Below are 21,520 nucleotides of genomic sequence, written 5' to 3'. Positions count from 1 at the left end.
TTCTCCTTTCCAATGCTACATCCTGGTGCCCATCCTCCTGCCAAATTAGTTTAAACCCCCCCTCACCATTGGTGAGCACTAGCGAACCTCCCCGTGAGGACACTGGTCCCAGCTCCGTTGAGCTGCAACTCGTCTGGCTTATACAGGTCCCACCTTCCCCAGAACCGGTCCCAATGCCCCAGGAATCTAAAACCCTCCCTCCTGCATCATCTCTCCAGCCACGCATCATCTGCCCTATCCTCCTTTTCTATACTCACTAGCGTGTGGCACCAGGAGTAATCTGGAGATTACTACCTTTGAGGTCCTGCTTCTTAATTTCTTTCTTAACTCCTTAAAATCTGCCTGCCGGACCTCATCCCTCTTTCTACGTATGCCGTTGGTACCGATATGGACCACGACCTCTGGCTGTTCATCCTCCCTCTCCAGAAAACACTACGTGACATCCTTGACCCTGGCACCAGGGAGGCAACATATCATCCGGGAATCACGTATGTGGCCGCAGAAACGCCTGTCTGCTCCCCTAACTCTAGAATCCCCTATCACTATTGCACTCCTGACCTTTCTCCTGCCCCCTGTACAGCTGAGCCACCCTTGGCTCTGGCTGCATTCCGCAGAGGAACCCTCTCCCTCACCAGTATTCAGAACTGAATACTGGTTAGAGAGCGAGATGCATTCAGGGGACTCCTGCACTATCTGTCTGGTCCTCCTTGTCTGTCTGGCGGTCACCCAGTCCCTCTCTGCCTGCACTCTCTTAAGCTGCGGGGTGACCACCTTCTGAAATGTGCTATCCACGGAGCTCTCAGCCACGTGGATACACTGCAGTGACGTCAGCTGCTGCTCAAGCTCCGAAATCTGGAGCTCGAGCTCCTCCAGCTGACGACACTTCCTGCACCTGTGGTTGTCCAGGACACGGGAAGAGTCCTGGAGTTCTCACATGGCACAGGCCGTGCATTCGATGGGTGTGAGCTGCCCTGCCATGCCTTAATTTATTAGGTTGTTTACTAAACTTAACAAAAATAAATTGTTAAGAGAAAGCCAGTTGGCTGTATTGGAAAGAGCACTGGGTCACAAACCTTATTATCAACTTTCCTCTCCAGGATTTTCCTTTCAGTCTTTGCAAGGGGCAGTCAGTGGAAGATTGGGCTTTGCAGGTAAGCTATTGCATTTTGTTTAATCCTTCCACAAATTGAAGGATCACAACACGTTCATTCAGTCAGGAAAATTCCGTGACAAATGTTTAGTTATGTTTGAAATATTACTCATGCTTATTTATCTTTTAGCGACAAAGTCGGTTTGAATGTGTGTGATCATTCAGAACTGGATTATGGCTAATGAAAGTCACTTCAGTCTCAGACAAAAGATTTTAATTCCATCTGTTGGGGCTTGATTCTATCCCAATACAGTTCTCCTAGAGATGAAAAGACATTGTCTCAAAATCACAGTCATCCAATACCAATTTAGAAATAAGTAAATAAAATAAATATTTTCCAATATGCTGTGCACACCATTTTAAATAGGTCATCCTCAATAAGTACAGACCAGATAGGATTACTTTGTCACGCTATTGTAAGACCAGATAATCTGAGTTCGACCTGGACTGCAAGCATTGGAAACCCCACACAGTGCAACAGAGTCTTTAGTGTTTGCCGTGTAAGTCTCACTGCAGCCCCTGACCAACGACGCACAGTTCTGGGTGGGAGACAGATCGGCTGGCCCCTCTCAGATCGGATATGTAGTGCCTCTTCCTCGGATCGCCTTCATTCTCAGAATTCCCATCTAAACTGTTGAGGGAAGAAAAAAATAGTTCACTGGGATTAGAATAAGAAGCTAATGTCTATGCCAATCTCATTAGAGTGCATTTAACTACTTCATCTATGTCTGTTTGCAGTGGTTTTGTGTGTTATATAACAGTACAGTGTAATATGAGGAGGCTACAAGTTTCACCTCTGCAACGCTTCGCCTACATAATGGCAGCCACTAAATAAGGAATTTAGCATATATGAACCGCTTTGAGAGGTGATCAATCCAAATCTTTCATGCTTAGAGTTGAGACCTGTAAACTACCAGGAATCAGACCTCACCCACTTCCTCTCCCTACCCCCACCCTCATCCTATCAAATCTAAAGAGGTTGAATTGTTACGAAACATATGAAATTGATGGGCAGGAAAAGGCCAGCTGGTCCATTTTGCCTGCCCCACATTCATGATGGCTGGAGCATCATGACTAGATACTCCACCCCCCCACCCACCTCTCTGCAGCAATGTAATTTCCTGGGAGATGCAAAAAAAAGAGAAAAACCCAGGGACAATAAAGGAAATAATACACTGAAAAATTCCTCTCCAGCCCACTCAGGCAATCAAAACCAGTCCAGGAGATCAAATTGTTGGTGAATGAGACTCTGAATTATTGGTTACCTAATTATTGTTGCCCTTGAGAGTGAAAAGGACAGGAATATGAGTTAGAGGGGAACGTAAAAGGAAGTTCTGTTTGGAAACGAGACATTGAGGTGATCTGAATGAAGTTTTCACGATTATGAAAAGACTTGACAAAGATGATTCAGGCAAAGTGTTCACTAAGATGAAGAGTTCAAATGCCAGGGACAAAAGTTGTAAATTAGAAGGTTAGAGGTAAGAACGGATGTTAGGCACAACCTGTTTTACATAAAGGAAGCATTATGTCAACAGTGAGGGCCATTGCAGCAGACAACTGGGTGTGCTTCTTCAGAGAGAAGAGGCAGTTTGGCATGCTGAGAAGATAAGTAGATGGGGTTGGGCCTAGTCATTAGGCACCTGGAATTAGGAAAACACCATGAGGTATTGGTGTCCTGCAAGCTCACCTCCAGCCATCCATAGACCCTACAGCTAAAGGAATGTCTGAACGGATGGATCACCACACCCTAGAGCCCTTCAACTCCCTCAAGAACTTCTTCAGTCCGATGTGACTTCCTTCCTCCCCTCTCACCCACGCAACTTGAGCACCCAGACAAGAAAAAAGACCCTAACCTTGCCAAATAATTGTTACAGCCAAGTGAAAAGTGCAAAGAATTGTACACCTGTACAGGACCCTCAATGTAATCCACAAAGCAACACATACTTTGTTGTTTTGTATCCTACAAAGAGACAGATTTTGACTTTGTGCGATAGTGTAAAACGGGTGATAGCAAATCAACAACTCGTTTTAACTCTCTCCCGATTTTCGTTTCGGTTGAAGGCAATGGAAATAAAAATCGGGAGAGATGTAAAACGGGCTGCCGACTCGCTGTCGCCTGTTTTACACTATCGCACAAAGCCAACAACTACTCCAAAGTGTCTAATTTTTTAGAATAATAGAACATTACATCACTGAAAAAGGCCATTTGGCCTATCAAGTCTTTCTCCACATGAATCACCCACTCTCCTGCTCACGCCACGTAACCCTTTAATATTCTTTTTCAAGCAATTTCCTAATTCCCACAGACAAGACCATCTCCGAACACTTCCTTCTATTTCTCACCACGCACATTCCCCTACCTCTTCCAACCCCATTTCCTTCTGCATCCACCCTGGAGAAAACCCGACCGCAAGCCACATACAACTGCAATTTCAAACTCCTAATTGCCCAGCCTTTGGCCCTCCATTCACCACAATACTTCTGCAGTTGTCGATCTGCTCAACCACTTGCTCTCCTCCACCGTTGATGCCTTTGTCCCTAGTGAAAGATTTAATCTCTTCCATTCTGGTCATTTTTCCTGGTATGGTCCACATCTTCACTCTGTTAAGTCCAAGGGGTGCAGATTTGAGTGTATCTGGTGCACAATTGGTTTAGCTATCCATCGCTAGATCTGGCTGGACCACATGAAGTGCTGTCGGTCTGACTCTCTTCTGCCAAAACCGTCCACTACTCCAGGATCATCCTGGAGAGCAAAGGTAACCCCTGACTTTTCTCCACTACCAATCATTTCCTTAAACCCCTCTCCCCTGACTCCTCCAACCTCACCTCGAACAACAAGTGAGTAGTTCATGAAATTCTTTGTCATTAAGTTTGTGATCATCCACTCAGCTGCATCTGCTGCTTCCCCCTTCCCCATGCCCACCAAATCTTCCCCAGGCTCGCCCACTGCTCTAGTCCTGATCCAACATCTAGTTTCTCTCCTATCTCCCCTCAGGCCCTCTCTGAACCTTTTTTACATTCATTAGCGGGCTGTGGGCATCGCTGGCAAGGCCGGTATTTATTGCCCTTCCCTAGTTGCCCTGGAGAAGTTGGTGGTGAGCTTCTTCTTGAACTGCTGCCAGTCCGTGTGGTGAAGGTGCTCCCACAGTGCTGTTAGGAAGGGAGTTTCAGAATTTTGATCCAGTGATGATGAAGGAATGGCGATATAGGTCGAAGTCAGGTCGGTGGGTGACTTGGAGGGGATGTTGTTTTCATGCACCTACTGCCCATGTCTATTCAGTCCCACCAGTTGTTATATTATTGCTTTGAAACTCTCTACTCGTACATTTAAAAACAATGGGGTTGAAAATCTGAAGCTCTTCTAGCTGGAAACTAGGCCTGATTCTGGATACACCAGGTCATGACCTAGTGGCGAAGAATTCAGGACGGGCTTATGGGGGCAGGGCCTTTGCCCACCCCTTATGAGGGCATTGTCGTGAGGAGATTCAGGGCCAAGGGTGTAGATTCTCTCATCAGAATTCCAGTCTTCACTGGGACCAGGAATATGGCCAGTGCACTGGCTGACCAAATAGTGGTTGTGGGACCCTCTTGGGTGTTGGGGCTAGGATTGTGACCTGGATCCTGAAACTTTGGCAGCCACATTTAAATTTTGTTTTTAAAATGGCCGCCATACAACAGGGGCTACGGAAACACCTGTAACTCCCTTCCTTGGGGATGTTAGGGTAAAATTTGGGCTGTTGGGTTAAAGGCAAAGATGAAGTGACTATTGTGTGCATGGCTGCGGTCATTGCCCCAAGACCACACTGAAATGCGCTTTGTGCAGACCAGACTAACCCTAATTAAAAGCTTAAACATAACACTTGACTACTAACAAAATGGACTCTACTAAACAAAATGGATTCTGTGACTGTGGGAAAAGACATTTTAAAATGCTGAGTTTGTATGTTCAGAAAACTGACTTACAGTCTGGGAATACAAAAGACATTTCACAACGAGCTGATAAAAACTACAAACCAGACTGAATAGACAAAGACCATATTGTCTTAAGGTGATAACAGTTGTTTTAATATGATTGGAGGTCCGTGGTTGCTGTGCGGGCTTAATTGGCTAATGTGTACACTAATAAAGACTAATGATGTAATAGTTGCTGAAAATCTGTATTTCAAAGGTATAAAAAAAGCATGACAACCATTTTGAAGTTGAGATGTTAGTTGCGTGCGCTGCGGAGCGTCCAGTTCTTCTCCCAAAGTACTTTGTCCAATAAACTGCATGTTGAATCTTTAAGTCCGACTCCGAGTGGTGATTTTCCCACAACAGGGAGATAACTACTTCAGAAAGCTCGCCCCACTACTCCGCAAAGCTTGGCAGGGTCAGCAATGGAGATCCCGGTGGATGTGCCTACTGTGGATTTTTGGGGCTGTTGTGATCAGTGCATATTTTGTCCGTAAAAATACTAAACGGTGTTTACACGAGAGAAATAAAGCCAGTCATTTAAAGCCGAATGCTTCTGGCCTGGTGCCTGATGTTGACGAGCACATTCCAAGCTGCAAAGTTCGCTGGCCAAACAACAATTAAGCTCTGACTGCTTGACGCCTGAGTTTAGTTAAAAAACAATCACATTTTGTGGCCTTAAAAGAACAAGCTCCACCTTAGCAGCAGAATACTACGGTGGGCAGCTGTTCGTTTCTGCATCTAGGCGTATTGGATTGCCTGTGTAGAAGAAAATCTGGCCTGGAAGGATTACATGCGGGTAAGAAAACCTGCCTGATTTTCTGACAGAAAATCGGGCCAGCTCCCTTCCAGGCATCTGATCCCCTTGCTTGATTTTCCTCCATGCATTGTGCTCAGGCGATCCATACATTCAGACACAGGAACAGAACATCTGCCCCATGTTGTGTTACATAATATAATATTTGGATTTGAGGAAGCATTGCATTGATCCACTAGTATATCTAATAGAAATAACCACAGGTATCAAAGAGTAACGTTAAGGCTGTCACTGTTCAGAAGACAATTATAAACCTCTTGAACTTTGCTTTCTCAGTTAATTCTATCTGCCTCAAGCAGATAAATGCTTGGTAATCACTCCATCCCATCTACTGTTCTTTGTCTAACAGATTAACAAATTTAATGATTCAATTAATTAAAAATTCAATTCAATTAATCAACTTCACATTCAGCGAGCCGGAACGGGCGTGAAGCAGCATTGCTGTAACATACGAATTAAGAGCAGGAGTAGGCCATTCGTCCCCTCGAGCCTGCTCTGCCATTTAATAAGAACATGGCTGATCAAATTGTGACCTCAACCCTAGTTTCCCGTCTACCAACTATAACCTATAACTCCCTTGTTAATCAGGTATCTATCGAACTCAGCCTTAAAAATATTCAATGACCCTGCCTCCACCGCTCTCTGGGGAAGGGAGTTCCACAGACTCACGACACTCAGAGAAAACATTTCTCCTCATCTCCGTCTTCAATGGGAGACCTTATTTTTAAACTGTAGCCCCTAGTTCTAGTCTCTCCCACAAGGGGATACATCCTCTCAGCATCTACCCCTTCTAGTCCCCTCAGGATCTTATATGTTTCAATAAGATCACCTCTCATTCTTCTAAACTCCAGTGTATACAGGCCCAACTTGTCCAACCTTTCCGTATAAGATAACCCCCTCATCCCTGGAATCAGTTGGGTGAACCTTCTCTGAACCACCTCTAAAGCAATTATGTCCTTTCTTAAATAAGGAGACCAAAACTGCACACAGTATTCTAGATGTGATCTCACCAATGCCCTGTACAACTGTAGCAAAACATCTCTACTTCTATATTCCATTCCCCTTGCAATAAATGATAATATTCCATTTGCCTTCCTAATCACTTGCTGTAACTGCAGACTAACTTTTTGTGATTCATGTACTAGGACACCCAGATCCCTCGGTACCTAAGAATTTTGCAATCTCTCTTGCAATGATCACCCAGGAATGGTGATGGAAGAGTCTGGGACGTTGGCTGTAAGGTATGATTCTGTGAGTATGGCTAGTTCAGGCTGTTGCTGGACTAGTCTGTGGGACAGCTCTCCCAATTTTGGCACAAGTCCTCAGATGTTAGTGAGGGGGGCTTTGCAGGGTCGACTGGGCTTGCTTTGCCTTTGTTGTGTCCGGTGCCTAGTGGTCCGATGCCGGGTGGTCCGTCCGGTTTTATTCTTATTATGACTTTTTGTAGCGAGATTGTAAAACTGGGTGGCTTGCCATGCCATTTCAGAGGGCAATTAAGAATCAACACATTGCTGTGGATCTGGAGTCACAAATAGGCCAGACTGGGTAAGGACGGCAGGTTTCCTTCCCTAAAGGACATTAGTGAACCAGATGCGTTTTTACGACAATCCGGTAGTTTCACGGCCACCATTACTGATACTAGTTTTTTATTCCAGGTCATATTGTGATCACTGCTACCTAGAAGCTCCTTTACAATGAGGTTATTAATTAATCCTGTCTCATTACACATTACCAGATCTAGAATAGCCTGCTCTCTGGTTGACTCTAGAACATGCTGCTCTAAGAAACTGTCTCGAAAGCACTCTATGAACTCATCTTCCAGGCTACCTTTGCCAATCAGATTCTTCCAATCTATAGGTAGATTAAAATCACCCATGATTATCGCTGTTCCTTTCTCACAAGCCTCCATTATTTCTTCCTGTATACCCTGTTCTATAGTGTAGTTACTGTTAGGGGGCATATAAACTACTCCCACAAGTGACTTCTTGCCTTTACTATTTCTTATCTCTACATGCCAAGTATATCCAGACATTAGAGGCAGTGTAGAAATCCATGTTATCAGGGTTCGATTTATCTGTTCCCTTAAGAATCGTAAGATAGTATTTGAATACTATCTCCCCTCAGCCTTCTGTTTTCCAGAGGAAACAATTCCAGGCACTCCAACCTCTCCTCGTGACTCAGCTGTATTGAGTTAGGAATTATTGGGTTGCCCTTTTTTGCACTGTCTCTAATGTCTGGATATATTTGGCATGTTACAGCAAGGGATATGGGGATCGGGAGGGAACGTGGTGTTGAGGTCGAAGATCAGCCATGATCTTATTGAATGGTGGAGCAGGCTCGAGGGGCCGTATGGCCTACTCCTGCTTCTATTTCTTAAGTTCTTATTACGTCAACAGAAATTTAAAAGTCTTTTATGTGTTTGGCTATTATGAGAGGATGTGATGTAAAGAAAGAAGTTGCGTTTATATAGTGCCTTTCACGACCTCAGGACGTCCCAAAGTCCTTTACAGCCAATGAAATACTTTTGACATGTAGTTGTAATGTAGGAAATGTTGTAATGATGCATGTTATTGATAAATCTAATCTGAAATGAGATAGGGCTCATTTAGTGTGACAAAACCATGGAGATTGAAGTCTCTCTGTGTGATATTAGTAACAAACTCTATAATGAGTTTGTATGAGTTCCTGCGTCCACTATTTAACAAGGGCATTAACCTGTATTTTTTAAATGGGGTTATGCCTTTGTTAAAAAAGCAAACAGAGGAATTTCACGAACGGTTCACTCCTCGTAACCAATATTTCACAGCACAACTTCAACCTCATCAACTCTGTAGATTCTTTTACCCCTTTCCTGCCCTTCCCCCTTTCTCTTCTTTAAATTCTTGCGCAACAGAATTATATTTCTCTCGCAGGCACCCTGACTTCCCAGATTATAGCAAGTGGGATTCTTTCTTGGACAGTGTCACTATCTGAACTCTGCCTCTTATACACAGAACTTCAAACACAGAGTGAACCATCACTAGCTAAACCAGGCCATTTGGAACATGCACTGGGCCAGGGAAAAACTCTGGTGTGGCTAGTCACCGCCCAGTACAAATTCTCCACGTTCTTCTGTGCTCCCAGTAACCAGCAGGACCAATTCTCCTGAGACATTGCTCCTTGTTATAGTTGTCCCCAGTTCTTATGCCACTACTCAAAAAAAAGGAATTGCCTGCAGTCAATGATGGTTCCATTAAAAGGGTGAGTATATCGCTGGCTGCATCTCTCCTTGTACAATAGCTTGAATGATGCATCTTAACTGGGACCGTTGGTGACCTTGACTGTAGGATAAGACGACAACTAATTCGAAGCCTTTAGCCTGAATGAACTCAATGGGATACAAGCCAAGTTTATGCAAAACTGTCCTCATATTTAACCCTTAAAGCCCCTGTTAAATTCTGTTGAATATGCACTGTACCCCCTCCAAGGCCAATATAGTCTTAGAATCATAGGAGTTTACAACATGGAAACAGGCCCTTCGGCCCAACATGTCCATGTCGCCCAGTTGATACCACTAAGCTAGTCCCAATTGCCTGCACTTGGCCCATATCCCTCTATACCCATCTTACCCATGTAACTGTCCAAATGCTTTTTAAAAGACAAAATTGTACCCGCCTCTACTACTGCCACTGGCAGCTCGTTCCAGACACTCACCACCCTTTGAGTGAAACAATTACCCCTCTGGACTCTTTTGTATCTCTCCCCTCTCACCTTAAATCTATGTCCCCTCGTTATAGACTCCCCTACCTTTGGGAAAAGATTTTGACTATCTACCTTATCTATGCCCCTCATTATTTTATAGACTTCTATAAGATCACCCCTAAACCTCCTACTCTCCAGGGAAAAAAGTCTCAGTCTATCCAATCTCTCCCTATAAGTCAAACCATCAAGTCCCGGTAGCATCCTAGTAAATCTTTGCTGCACTCTTTCTAGTTTAATAATATCCTTTCTATAATAGGGTGACCAGAACTGTACACAGTATTCCAAGTGTGGCCTTACTAATGTCTTGTACAACTTCAACAAGACATCCCAACTCCTGTATTCAATGTTCTGACCAATGAAACCAAGCATGCTGAATGCCTTCTTCACCACCCTATCCACCTGTGACTCCACTTTCAAGGAGCTATGAACCTGTACTCCCAGATCTCTTTGTTCTATAACTCTCCCCAACGCCCTACCATTAACGGAATAGGTCCTGGCCCGATTCGATCTACCAAAATGCATCACCTCACATTTATCTAAATTAAACTCCATCTGCCATTCATTGGCCCACAGGCCCAATTTATCAAGATCCCGTTGCAATCCTAGATAACCTTCTTCACTGTCCACAATGCCACCAATCTTGGTGTCATCTGCAAACTTACTAACCATGCCTCCTAAATTCTCATCCAAATCATTAATATAAATAACAAATAACAGCGGACCCAGCACCGATCCCTGAGGCACACCGCTGGTCACAGGCCTCTAATTTGAAAAACAACCCTCTACAACCACCCTCTGCCTTCTGTCGTCAATCCAATTTTGTATCCAATTGGCTACCTCACCTTGGATCCCGTGAGATTTAACCTTATGTAACAACCTACCATGCGGTACCTTCTCAAAGGCTTTGCTAAAGTCCATGTAGACCACGTCTACTGCACAGCCCTCATCTATCTTCTTGGTTACCCCTTCAAAAAACTCAATCAAATTCGTGAGACATGATTTTCCTCTCACAAAACCATGCTGACTGTTCCTAATCAGTCCCTGCCTCGCCAAATGCCCGTAGATCCTGACTCTCAGAATACCCTCTAACAACTTACCCACTACAAATGTCAGGCTCACCGGTCTGTAGTTCCCAGGCTTTTCCCTGCCGCCCTTCTTAAACAAAGGCACAACATTTGCTACCCTCCAATCTTCAGGCACCTCACCTGTAGCTGTTGATGATTCAAATATCTCTGCTAGGGGACCCGCAATTTCCTCCCTAACCTCCCATAACGTCCTGGGATATATTTCATCAGGTCCCGGAGATTTATCTACCTTGATGTGCGTTAAGACTTCCAGCACCTCCCTCTCTGTAATATGTACACTCCTCAAGACATCACTATTTATTTCCCCAAGTTCCCTAACATCCATGCCTTTCTCAACCGTAAATACCGATGCGAAATATTCATTTAGGATCTCACCCATCTCCTGTGGTTCTGCACATAGATGACCTTGTTGATCCTTAAGAGGCCCTACTCTCTCCCTAGTTACCCTTTTGCCCTTTATGTATTTGTAGAAGCTCTTTGGATTCACCTTTGCCTGATCTGCCAAAGCAATCTCATATCCCCTTTTTGCCCTCCTGATTTCTCTCTTAACTCTACTCCGGCAATCTCTATACTCTTCAAGGGATCCACTTGATCCCAGCTGTCTATGCATGTCATATGCCTCCTTCTTCTTTTTGACTAGGGCCTCAATCTCCCGAGTCATCCAAGGTTCCCTACTTCTACCAGCCTTGCCCTTCACTTTATAAGGAATGTGCTTACCCTGAACCCTGGTTAACACACTTTTGAAAGCCTCCCACTTACCAGACGTCCCTTTGCCTGCCAACAGACTCTCCCAATCAACTTCTGAAAGTTCCTGTCTAATACCATCAAAATTGGCCTTTCCCCAATTTAGAGTCATAGAGTTATACAGCACGGATAGAGGCCCTTCAGCCCATCGTGTCCGCGCCGGCCATCAAGCCCTGTCTACTCTAATCCCATATTCCAGCATTTGGTCCGTAGCCTTGTATGCTATGGCATTTCAAGTGCTCATCCAAATGCTTCTTGAATGTTGTGAGGGTTCCTTTTAACTTTTGGGCCAGACCTATCATTCTCCATAGCTATCTTAAAACTAATGGAATTATGATCACTGGTCCCAAAGTGATCCCTCACTAACACTTCTGTCACCTGCCCTTCCTTATTTCCCAAGAGGAGGTCTTCCTGAGGTGCAGTGCCCAAAACAGAACACAGTACTCCAAATGGTGAGACACTAGGATCTGTGGTGAACAAAGGGATTTGGATGTCGATGTACATAAATTACTAAAAGCTAGTGCGCAGGTACAGAAAGTAATCAGAAAGGCTAATGGGATGTTGGCCTTTATCTCAAGGGGGCTGTAATACTAAGGGGAGGAAATGATGCTTTAGCTGTACAAAGCCTTGGTCAGACCCCATCTGGAGCACTGTGTTTGGTTTTGGACACTGCACCTCAGGAAGGATATTGGAGGGGGTACAGCGCAGATTCACTTGAATGATACCGGGAAGACAGATTGCATAAACTTGGTTTGTATTCTCTTGAGTTTAGAAAGTTGAGGTGTTTAAAATGATAAAGAGATTTGATAGGGTAGATAAAGAGAAGCTATTCCCTCTGGTGGAGAAATCCAGAACAAGGGGATACAATCGTAAAATTAGGGCTATGGGATTCAGGAGTGAAAGCAGGAAGCACTTTTTCACACGAAGGATAGTGGAAATCTGGAACTTGCTCCCCTAAAAGGCTGTCGATGCTTGTTGAATTGAAATTTTCAAGACTGAGAATGATAGATATTTGTTAGGTAAGGGTAGCAAGGGATATGGATCAAAGGCGGGTAAATGGTGTTGAGGTACAGATCAAGCATGATCTGGATGAATGGCCAAACAGGTTCGAGGGACTGAATGACCTACTCCTGTTCCTGCACAAGGCAAGTTCTAGACTGTTGTCGGAAGCACCTCTTCGCACAAGGAATGATCGATACTTGGAATAACTTTTCTGGATAGGGTAAGGATAATAGAAGCAAAAACTCTGGAGTCATTCAAAAGGTAGTTGGACACTGTGATGGGAGAATTTGAAAGGATGCACTAAATGGGCTGAACAGCCTTCATTATCTCTACTTATATTTGTGGTAGATTTGATAATATTGCAATTCTACTGCTACCAATCCACCAATTAAAAAATCTCATCTTAAATAATTTTTAAAAAAATCATAATTTCTGGCACCTATACATTGTTGCCCCCACACTGAGCCTCCCCCCCACCATAAGCAACCTGGTCTCATTTCACTGACTCCCCATGTAACACCAACTGAAGTGGCAGTTATTGTCATGTCTGTTACTTCATCTAACCTGGAGGTAATACCAATCAGTCGGGTTAGAAGCATGTTAGAACTAATACAACAAAAGCTATTAAAAAGAATTACAATATTCAGTGCACTGCAACTTAGAAATGACCAATACAGTGCACTATGCTGTTAAACCATCACAAGATCAACTGGGGATAAAGTGAACTGCTAGCATCTGGTATTGAATGGAAAAGAGTGGAGGAAATTACCACGCAGGGGCTTGAAGTGGGCTAAGAATTCCACTGGTGGCTAGGCCCAGAATTTCCTAAAAACTTGTAATGAAACAACAGCTTAAGTACGGTGTAATGTCGATTTTCAGTGCAAAAGATTGAGGAAATATGTGTTAAGTGATTCACGCTGGTATTTATGTTTCACCCAAGTTTGCTCAATCTTTTGCACCAATTCAGTAAAACTGTCACGAAAACCCTCTGCCGCTCATTAACATAGCTTCGCCCCCATAACAGAGAACGCGAGCTTCTTGCATTGAAACCAGTTTTAAACGGGCTGTAATTTACTCCTGAAATTTTAGGCGCAGTTCGATCTAAAGTAATATTTCTGGTGTTTTATTGCGATTTATTTTTTTATTTCTCCTCATTGAGACCTACAATGTATTTTCTGGTGTCAGCCTTGGTCAGTGGTAGCACTCTTGCCTTGGTGTCAGAAGGTTGTGGGTTCAAGTCCCACTCCAGAGACTTGAACATATAATCCAGGCTGATATCTCAATGCAGTACTGAGGGAGTGCTGCACTGTCAGAAGGGCCTTCTTTCAGTTGAGATGTTAAAGCGAGGACCCGTATGTCCTCTAAGGTGGATGTAAAAGATCCTGTGGCACTATTTTGCAGAAGCGCAGAGGAGTTTTACCAGGTACCCTGACCAAAGTTTATCCCTCAATTAACATCACTAAAAACAGATTATATGGTCATTATCACATTGCTGTTTGTGGGACCTTGCTGTGCATAAATTTGCTGCCATGTTTCCTACATTACAACAATGACTACACTTCAAAAGTACTTAATTGGCTGCAAAGCGCTTTGGGAAGTCCTGAGGTCGTGAAAGGCGCTATATAAATGCAAGTTCTTTCTTTCTTTCCTACCTGCTGACGATTGGATAGCCTGCAGATATTCACAGCTTAAGCTCACACATGAATGATGCCCACAGCAGTACTGATTGAAGCCAGGGCAATACTTACCCAATGCTGTGTAGCGTGGGTTCACTTCCCGCTGAACCTGATACAGGGAGTCTAAACTGAGCCCTGGTTTTACAATCTGGAAAGAAACTTTTCTTAACAAATGGTTGTGGGTGGACACCACTCAATGTCAACCTTCTCTGCTGGTCTCCCGGCTGCCTGAGCACGAAGCTGTTCCTCCATGCTACTCTGGATATCATTGGGCTACCGTCCCCAAGGATGATGCTGTGTGATTGGCCAGCCGCATTAGCTGTGCCGAAACATGTTGGTGGAGAAGGCGGTTTGGCCTCAAACATGGAGTCGGACGAGGGACAGAATACAGATAAAGCATTGGATCCAACGTTCGTAGGTGACTGAGACTCCGGGCCAGTCTCAAAATGGTTGGAAGATCCTTTCCGCACCACGCCAGGCGAGATGGGCGGAGAAGCACCGTTAGAATTCGGCGGTGGACTTGCTTCTCTGCGGCCGGTTGGGGGGCTTGGCAACTTACGGTGCGTGGGAGGACTTGCTTGTTTCCGCTGTGACGGTGGGCTTGGAAGCTTTCGTTGCGTTGGAGGACTAGGCAGCTTCCTTGGCAGAGGAGGGCTAGGCAGCTTCCTTGGCAGAGGAGGGCTAGGCAGCTTCCTTGGCAGAGGAGGGCTAGGCAGCTTCCTTGGCAGAGGAGGTGGACTCAGCCTCTTCGGACTGGCCGGAGGACTCAGCTGCTTACGAAGGCTCGGCGGACTTGGCTGTCTGTTGGCGAGAGCCTGAGAAAGGTGCCTGGGCTCCCAAAGCGGATTTGAGCATCTGCTCGGCTCAGAGGGCAAGGGATCTGCGTGACCGGTTGGTCGAAAGAGATGCTTGGGCTGCAAAGGTGGACTTGGGAATCTCTTCTCTGCGGGGGGTGAGGGAGCTGGACACCTGCTTGCCTGAAAAAGGTGCCCGGGTTGCGAAGACGGACTGTCAAGTTTCCTATCCGTTGGGGGCGAGTGAGCTGTAAATTTGGTCGGTGGCGTTTTCCTGACGACGGCTGGGCTGCTGAGTGCTGAGGTGACGGGGCGTTGGCACTGTCGCTCGAGGGGCGTAACTTTGGCGAGAGGCGTCGCGCTACCATTTTCACCAGCGCTCTCTCCCCTCGGCGACGAATCGCCCGCGTTCCGGACCTGGCTTGCCGCGGGAGGCGAGGCGGCCGCGGGCCTGCCGTTGTCGGGCTGGTGGTCCGCCGGTGGCTCGAACTGCGCCGATCCGCTTTCCGGTGAGCTGCAGGATTCTCCGGCGTACCGCAGGTTTATTATTTTGTACGGCTGCCAGTGTTGGCCCGCTGCCGCCGCTGCCTTTAGCCTGCACTGAGACTCCGCGATAGGGACCCGTTTCTGGCTCTTCGGAGAACCGCTATTACTCAACCGCCCTTCAGCCTCTCGCTCGGCCGGCCTCGGAAACCTTCTTGCGGCCCCGGTCCCGGTCCCGATCCCCGTGTGTTTGCTCGGCAACAAGGCCACCGAGTCGAGCGACGCCAGCAGCCTCTGCGTCACCGTTGCCTTGGAAACGGCGGAGATGGCGGTTGGGGCTCGCTCCGCCGCGCATGCGCCCTCTTCCCAGCACGTGCCCGCTCCCGCTCCCGCTCCCGCGCGCCTTGTCCCGGCCACGGCCGTTAAACCGCCCGGCGGAAGCTCGAGCGCTGACGGTGGCGACGGGAAATCCTCCGCGTCCAGTCCGCTCTCCGCCGCCCCTTCGTCGGCCGGCACGGGAGGGAGAAAGGTGGTGGCCTCGGCCGAAGCCGGCTCGCCGCTCGCCTCTTGCGCCGTGCGAGATGGGCGCACTTGCGGCGGGCTTGAAGGGACCGAGGGCAAGGTAGGAGCGTCGAAGCGCACGGTCCCCTCCGGTGCAGCCAGCGGCCTTGTCGGATCCCCAGGTTTGGCGCCGCCGCTTCCCCGGCTGAAGGTATCGATCAGTCCCCGCACGGATTTACGCTGCGGACGCACGCCGGGTTTTCCAGCGCAAGGCTTGGGCGCCTCATTTTCCTTGACCTTGGCCGAGTCACGTTTTAAAGGCGTGACCTTGGCTGGGCCGGTTTTGCCTCTCCTGTCTTCCACCTGCCTACCCTTACCAAGGTCATTCCTCTTCACCAACACCTTCTCCTGACTGGGCAGAATGCTGAAATTTTTGTTGAGGGAGGCTTTGAGCTTGTTTGTGGGCGCGGTCTGTTCTGCACTGGGCAGGTTGGCCGTTATCTTTGGTTTTGCCATCGTTTGTCGTTCCGCTGGTCCCTGGTTAACTTCTTTGGCTTGGAACATCTTCTCCAGCCGCCTGCTTAAATCTTTCTGCGTCCTCTGAAGTTCCAGAAGAGTTGGGTCCTCCGCCTTGCTCTTTAGCGACTCGGCGGACCTCGATCGGCGCTGTTTGGCGACTTGGGTTTTGCAGCCGTTTGCAGTACTAGGCCTCACGGGGTACGATTTACTGTCCTCATCTGACCAAACGTTAGACCCCGGGGTGACTGGAACAAACTGGATTTTGCCACTGATTGCATCTTTTATTTTGATGGTCATCTCTTCGTTCTCCGGGTTATCAATCCTTCTTGGGGCGGGCCGCACGGCTTCGGTTTCTGGAGGGGACGACCTCGGCCTGCGGTGCATTCCGTCGGCAGTTGTTTCTGATTCGCTTTCTTCATCATCCTCTTCATCTAGTGAGCAAAAGTCCATCGAGTCTGTGCGAAGCAAGGCCTCGCACTCAACGCTCGTAGCCGACTCAAAGGAGTCTAACGATGTTCTGGCCTTCATTAATGAAGATTTAGATGCATTCACTGATTCGGAGGGATGGGCGGACGAAGCTTTCTCCTCAAGAGGTGAATAAAATATGTCTTTGAATTGATGCTCGAGAGCGCAGTCGTGAGTCTTTGAAGTACAAACCATCGCATGCGAAAGGTTTGCATGTCTATGAGAAGAATGCGGAAGAGAATCCCTGCATAAATGGTATGCACGGGAATCACAACTTACCCGCCTTCCACATTTATCAGGATTGCAATATTCCTTCATGGAATCAGTATCTGCTCCGATACCACTATCCTCGGAATAAAGGGCCGTGTCCCCTGGTTTGGTGTGAGGTTGCTGCAACGCGCAGGCCTCCAATTGAATGATCAGTCTCTGCAGTCGCTTGTCCACTTCTTGTTTCACTGCGAGTCTCTTTTGAAAAGTGTCTGCAGCGGACTGCAGATACCCACAGGCTTCCTGCAGAGCAGTGGCTGTTAGGGAGGTTACCTTTCCATTCGTTGCCTGCATCTTGTTGACCGTGTACTGCAGCAACTGTTGCAGGAGGTCTGGCTGCTCTTCTGGGGCTCCTTTCTCAACGGACCACGCGAGATGTGGTCCAACGTCCTCGACCAGCCTCTCGCCTTCGGTAGCTATTTCCTCCAGGATCCGGTTGACTTCCTCGAAGCGAAGGGCCAAGAAACTCACCATCTGTTGGAGGATTAGTTGAGTCTCTGCGGCTTGGTCAGTTAGACTCAAGACGGCGTCGTACTTGGAAAGGCTGGGGTTGAGGTAAGCATAGGCCGCCTGGTGGGCTTTAACCAATAACGCGGGAAAATCTACTTTCTCTTCGTCTTCACCTCTCGAATGGCTTCTTGCCCTCAGTTTGGCGCTCTTTGTCTGCTTGGCTGCGTGACGACCCTTTTGTTTCCTGGTTCTCTTAGGTTGCTGAGCTGCGTTGCCGTGCCAGTCGGTGTACGTGTGGGGTTTCTGAACGGGCATGTTCCGGGGCACATACTTCTGCGAAGCGATGACCTCTGACACCGCCACCTTGGCGCCGGCCGCCAGTTTTTCTCTCTTCATCTCTTCGTTGTAAAGCTCGGGCAGGCGGCCGGGAACCGTCGAGAGAGGCGGATCCTGGCAACGGCCCCTCCCTGCTCGCCACCGTTCCCCTTTACTCCCTGGCCTGCTGATGTTCTCCCGAACATCCTCGGACAGGTTCGATTCGCTGTCAGAGATGCCTGATCCTTCGCTGATCGAGTGGTTTAGGCTCTCAGTGGGTGTATTATCCGGAGATGCGAGGGCCTTGGCTTTCTTCAGAGGCCTCAACGTATTTTTTGCGAGGTGCTGGATTATTTCCCTTTGAGACGGCGCGCACCCCATTGTTGATTTTCCTATCGAAGCAAAAAATAAAGAAAACCTCGAAGTAATCAGCAAAAAGAAAGAACGGTGTTACCCAGCAGCTGCTGTCATCTCCAGATGCTCTTGTTCAACGTGACTTCAGTTGTCCCCCTTGCTCTCCAAACCTTCACGGGTTGACAGGTTTGACATTCGAGTCTTTGACGGTCATTCTTCAGAACATAATAAAAACATTACTGTTACTCCACGCAGATTCTGGAGTATTTTTCCTTTTGAAGTACTGCACTTTCCCTGTTCCCTTGCTCACCACCTTCAGGATTCAGAGACTTTGGATTAAGCGCATTACCTGCCTTGCTTCTGTCTTCAGAGACACAGCAACTAAAAATAAGACTTTAAGCTTAATCAGATTAATCGGACTCTGACCAATCAGTTCTCTTTTGCATCCCGTGGAATGTTAATGAAGAATGTTTTTTAAAAATATTAAACAGATACTGGGATCAGTTGATGAAACTCGTAGAGTTAGCAGGAGGTAAATATTCACTAGCCTTGATTTGACAGTCTTTAACACCAAAGACATAAATAAATCTTTCTTCAGGAACTCTGACCATGAAACTTTGTTTACGAATTCCTTAACCCTATGGTTACACTCGCCATATGCAGCACTGCCTCATTCAACAGTGGTTGGAAAGAAGAATTTGCATTTATATACCACCTTTCATGTCCTCATGACGTCCCCAAAGCACTTCACAGCCAATGAGGTCCTTGTGATCAGAAGTCAATTTGTACGCAGCAAGGTCCCACAAAAAGCATTTCTTGACCAATTAAGTCCTTTTGAACTATAGTCACTGTTATTTTGTAAGCAAATACAGCAGCCAATTTGCACAATGAGATTAATTCATTTTTTTTGGTGGTGTTGGTTGAGGGATAATTATCGGCCAGGATAGGGAGGGAACTCCCCTGGTTTTCTTAAAATGGTGCCATGGAATCTTTTTTATCCACCTGAACAGGCAGATGATGCCTTGATTTAACACCGTGTTTGAAATGACGGCACCTCCGACAATAAGGCAGCACTCTGTCAGTAAATGCATTGAAATGAAATGTCAGTCTAAGACTGTGTTCTTAACTCTTGGAATGGGGTTTGAACCCATGTCCATCTGACTCAGAGATGAGAGTGCTGCCAACTAAGTGAAGCTGACATCTAATTGAACTAATAGGACAAGTTCCCCTGATGGCAGAGCGGGTAGATGCACCGCCCAGTCTGGAACAAGGCCAAACAGATCGGGAAAGACCCTGGTTAGATCCACTGGCTGTGCTTAGTTAACTGATCTCATCTAACAGTAGCGTTGCTGCGATTGGTCTCAGAAAGCCTGAGCTATGGAGAGTGGGGAAAAAAATCAGCCCGCTCTTGTTAATTTCTAATTTAGGCTAGAAAGTGCTTGCGGACATTGGGTGACAAGAAGACTGGGCTCAGCTGTGATGCCCTTAATGACTGAACAGCCAACTCAAATTCATTTCCTTGGCTCAAACGTGAAGAATGGCCCCTTAGGCAAAGTATCGGCGGGAAGTGGCACCTGTGGAACCAGTAAGACTTGGTGCCTTCGGGAGAGGAGAGCTGGAAAAATGGGGGGATGGGGAGGCAAGAAAGAGGAAGACAACGGACCGACCTTTCTGTGATGTACCGAGAATGATGGAAATTGCCTGGTGGGAGTGGGGCGGGTCCAGATCAGACACTCGTTTTACATCCCCCACCCAATTTTACTCCCCATTGACTTCAAGCTGGCAAGAGTGGAACCAAGTAAAGGCAACCCCACATGGACAAGGGAGGAGAGGCATGGAAGGAGGAGGATAGTGTGGTTCATTGTGTCAGAGGTTCCAGCGAGGGCAACGAGGTTGAGGAGGTGTTAGCAATTGGATGTTCTTTCAAGTTTATAAGTAATTCCTCAAGGTAATAGGGGTTAAAGGCATTTATTGGCAATCAGTGGAATTAAACATACAATGATAACTATTATTAGTAACAATTACACATATACTTAAGAGCACACTTACGATAATATAAGTTACCGGAGAATTCACACGTTACAGTTCTCGAGCTTGAGGGGAACGGTTGATCAGGTCTTGTGGAATTCTGAAGTATCTATTCTAACTCCCACCTTTTTAAGCCTTCACCTTGGCTGAACTGTCAGTTCAGTCATTCAACTGTAGACAGAGGTTCAATACTTTAGTTATCACTTGATCATTTTCCTCAACAGTGTTCTCGGAGGAGTTGGCCATCCGAGCTACAACTTCTCAAATGGCTGGCGCCATTAACCTGTCAATTATCTTACAGCTGCAAGACCTATGGAGGTCGATGCAGCCATCTAACAAAGAAGATCTGCTTCTGCCTTTGCTGAACTCCATCAGCTACATGTCACCTCTGTCTTTGCATTTCATTTCACTGGAAATCAAACTGAAACCAACATTTCCAGCCTTCTAACAGAAACTTTGTTGTTAAAAAGAAATCCTCAGGGCAACTGGAGATAGGCAATAAACATGGCTTTGCAAGCCTTATCTGAAAACAGATGCAAAAATAATAAAATGGATTTTTGCAATTGTTCTTTGTGTGAGATTGATATTTATTTTTCCAGCTGAAAACTTCTGGAGTAGGAGGAAAGAAGACCACCCCATGTGCTATTTGTAACAAAACCCACAATCCTGTTCTTTATAAACGAGGTTCTGATTTTGGTAAATGCCTAGTTAACAGGAAATCTTCCCCTTCCTTAGTGTGACTTCAGTAACAAATGCTTATTTGTATGAAATTCCTCTGATCTCTATTTAAGGAAGGACGATTAAAATAAATGGGTCGGCACCTTCATTACAACAGCAACGAGATGAATTTCATACAAAATTTGTAACATTTGTTACGACTGTCACAGGGCGTGTTTCGTAACTCTAATTTTAGCCACGACTTCTCAATATTTTAGCCAATTAAATGGTACAAGTCATTCACTTTGCTGCCTACAGGGAGAAGAATCCCTTTTGGAACAGTGGACTATCTTCCCGCAGTGCAAAGGATAAGAGAGAAACACGGATAACTGTCTGTTTTCTAACAGCTCATTGTAATTCCTATACTCGTCTCCTGCACTGTTGTTAAGATTGGGGTTAACTCGAGAGAAAATAACTTCTTTGTATAAGATTTACCCAGAATGAATGGGGAAAGTCCCTCT

The 21,520-nt window shown here is 46.3% G+C and overlaps 1 protein-coding gene across 1 annotated transcript; it reads right to left on the bottom strand.

Moving 5' to 3' along the window:
* Positions 1 to 1,347: 1,347 nt before the first annotated feature.
* LOC137322068 (photoreceptor cilium actin regulator-like) lies at positions 1,348 to 18,408 on the bottom strand. The gene is made up of 2 exons (XM_067985129.1): positions 14,239 to 18,408; positions 1,348 to 1,781 (listed from the first exon to the last, which is right to left on the bottom strand). The coding sequence occupies exons 1-2, from the start codon at positions 18,339 to 18,341 to the stop codon at positions 1,658 to 1,660; spliced, it is 4,227 nt and encodes a 1,408-aa protein (XP_067841230.1). The 5' UTR covers positions 18,342 to 18,408; the 3' UTR covers positions 1,348 to 1,657.
* Positions 18,409 to 21,520: the final 3,112 nt, after the last annotated feature.

The sequence above is a fragment of the Heptranchias perlo genome, chromosome 5 (genome assembly GCF_035084215.1).
Source record: "Heptranchias perlo isolate sHepPer1 chromosome 5, sHepPer1.hap1, whole genome shotgun sequence".
Lineage (NCBI taxonomy): Eukaryota > Metazoa > Chordata > Chondrichthyes > Hexanchiformes > Hexanchidae > Heptranchias > Heptranchias perlo.
The sequence above is the reverse complement of the archived record's forward strand: the minus strand, read 5'-3'. Positions and strand labels throughout refer to the sequence as shown.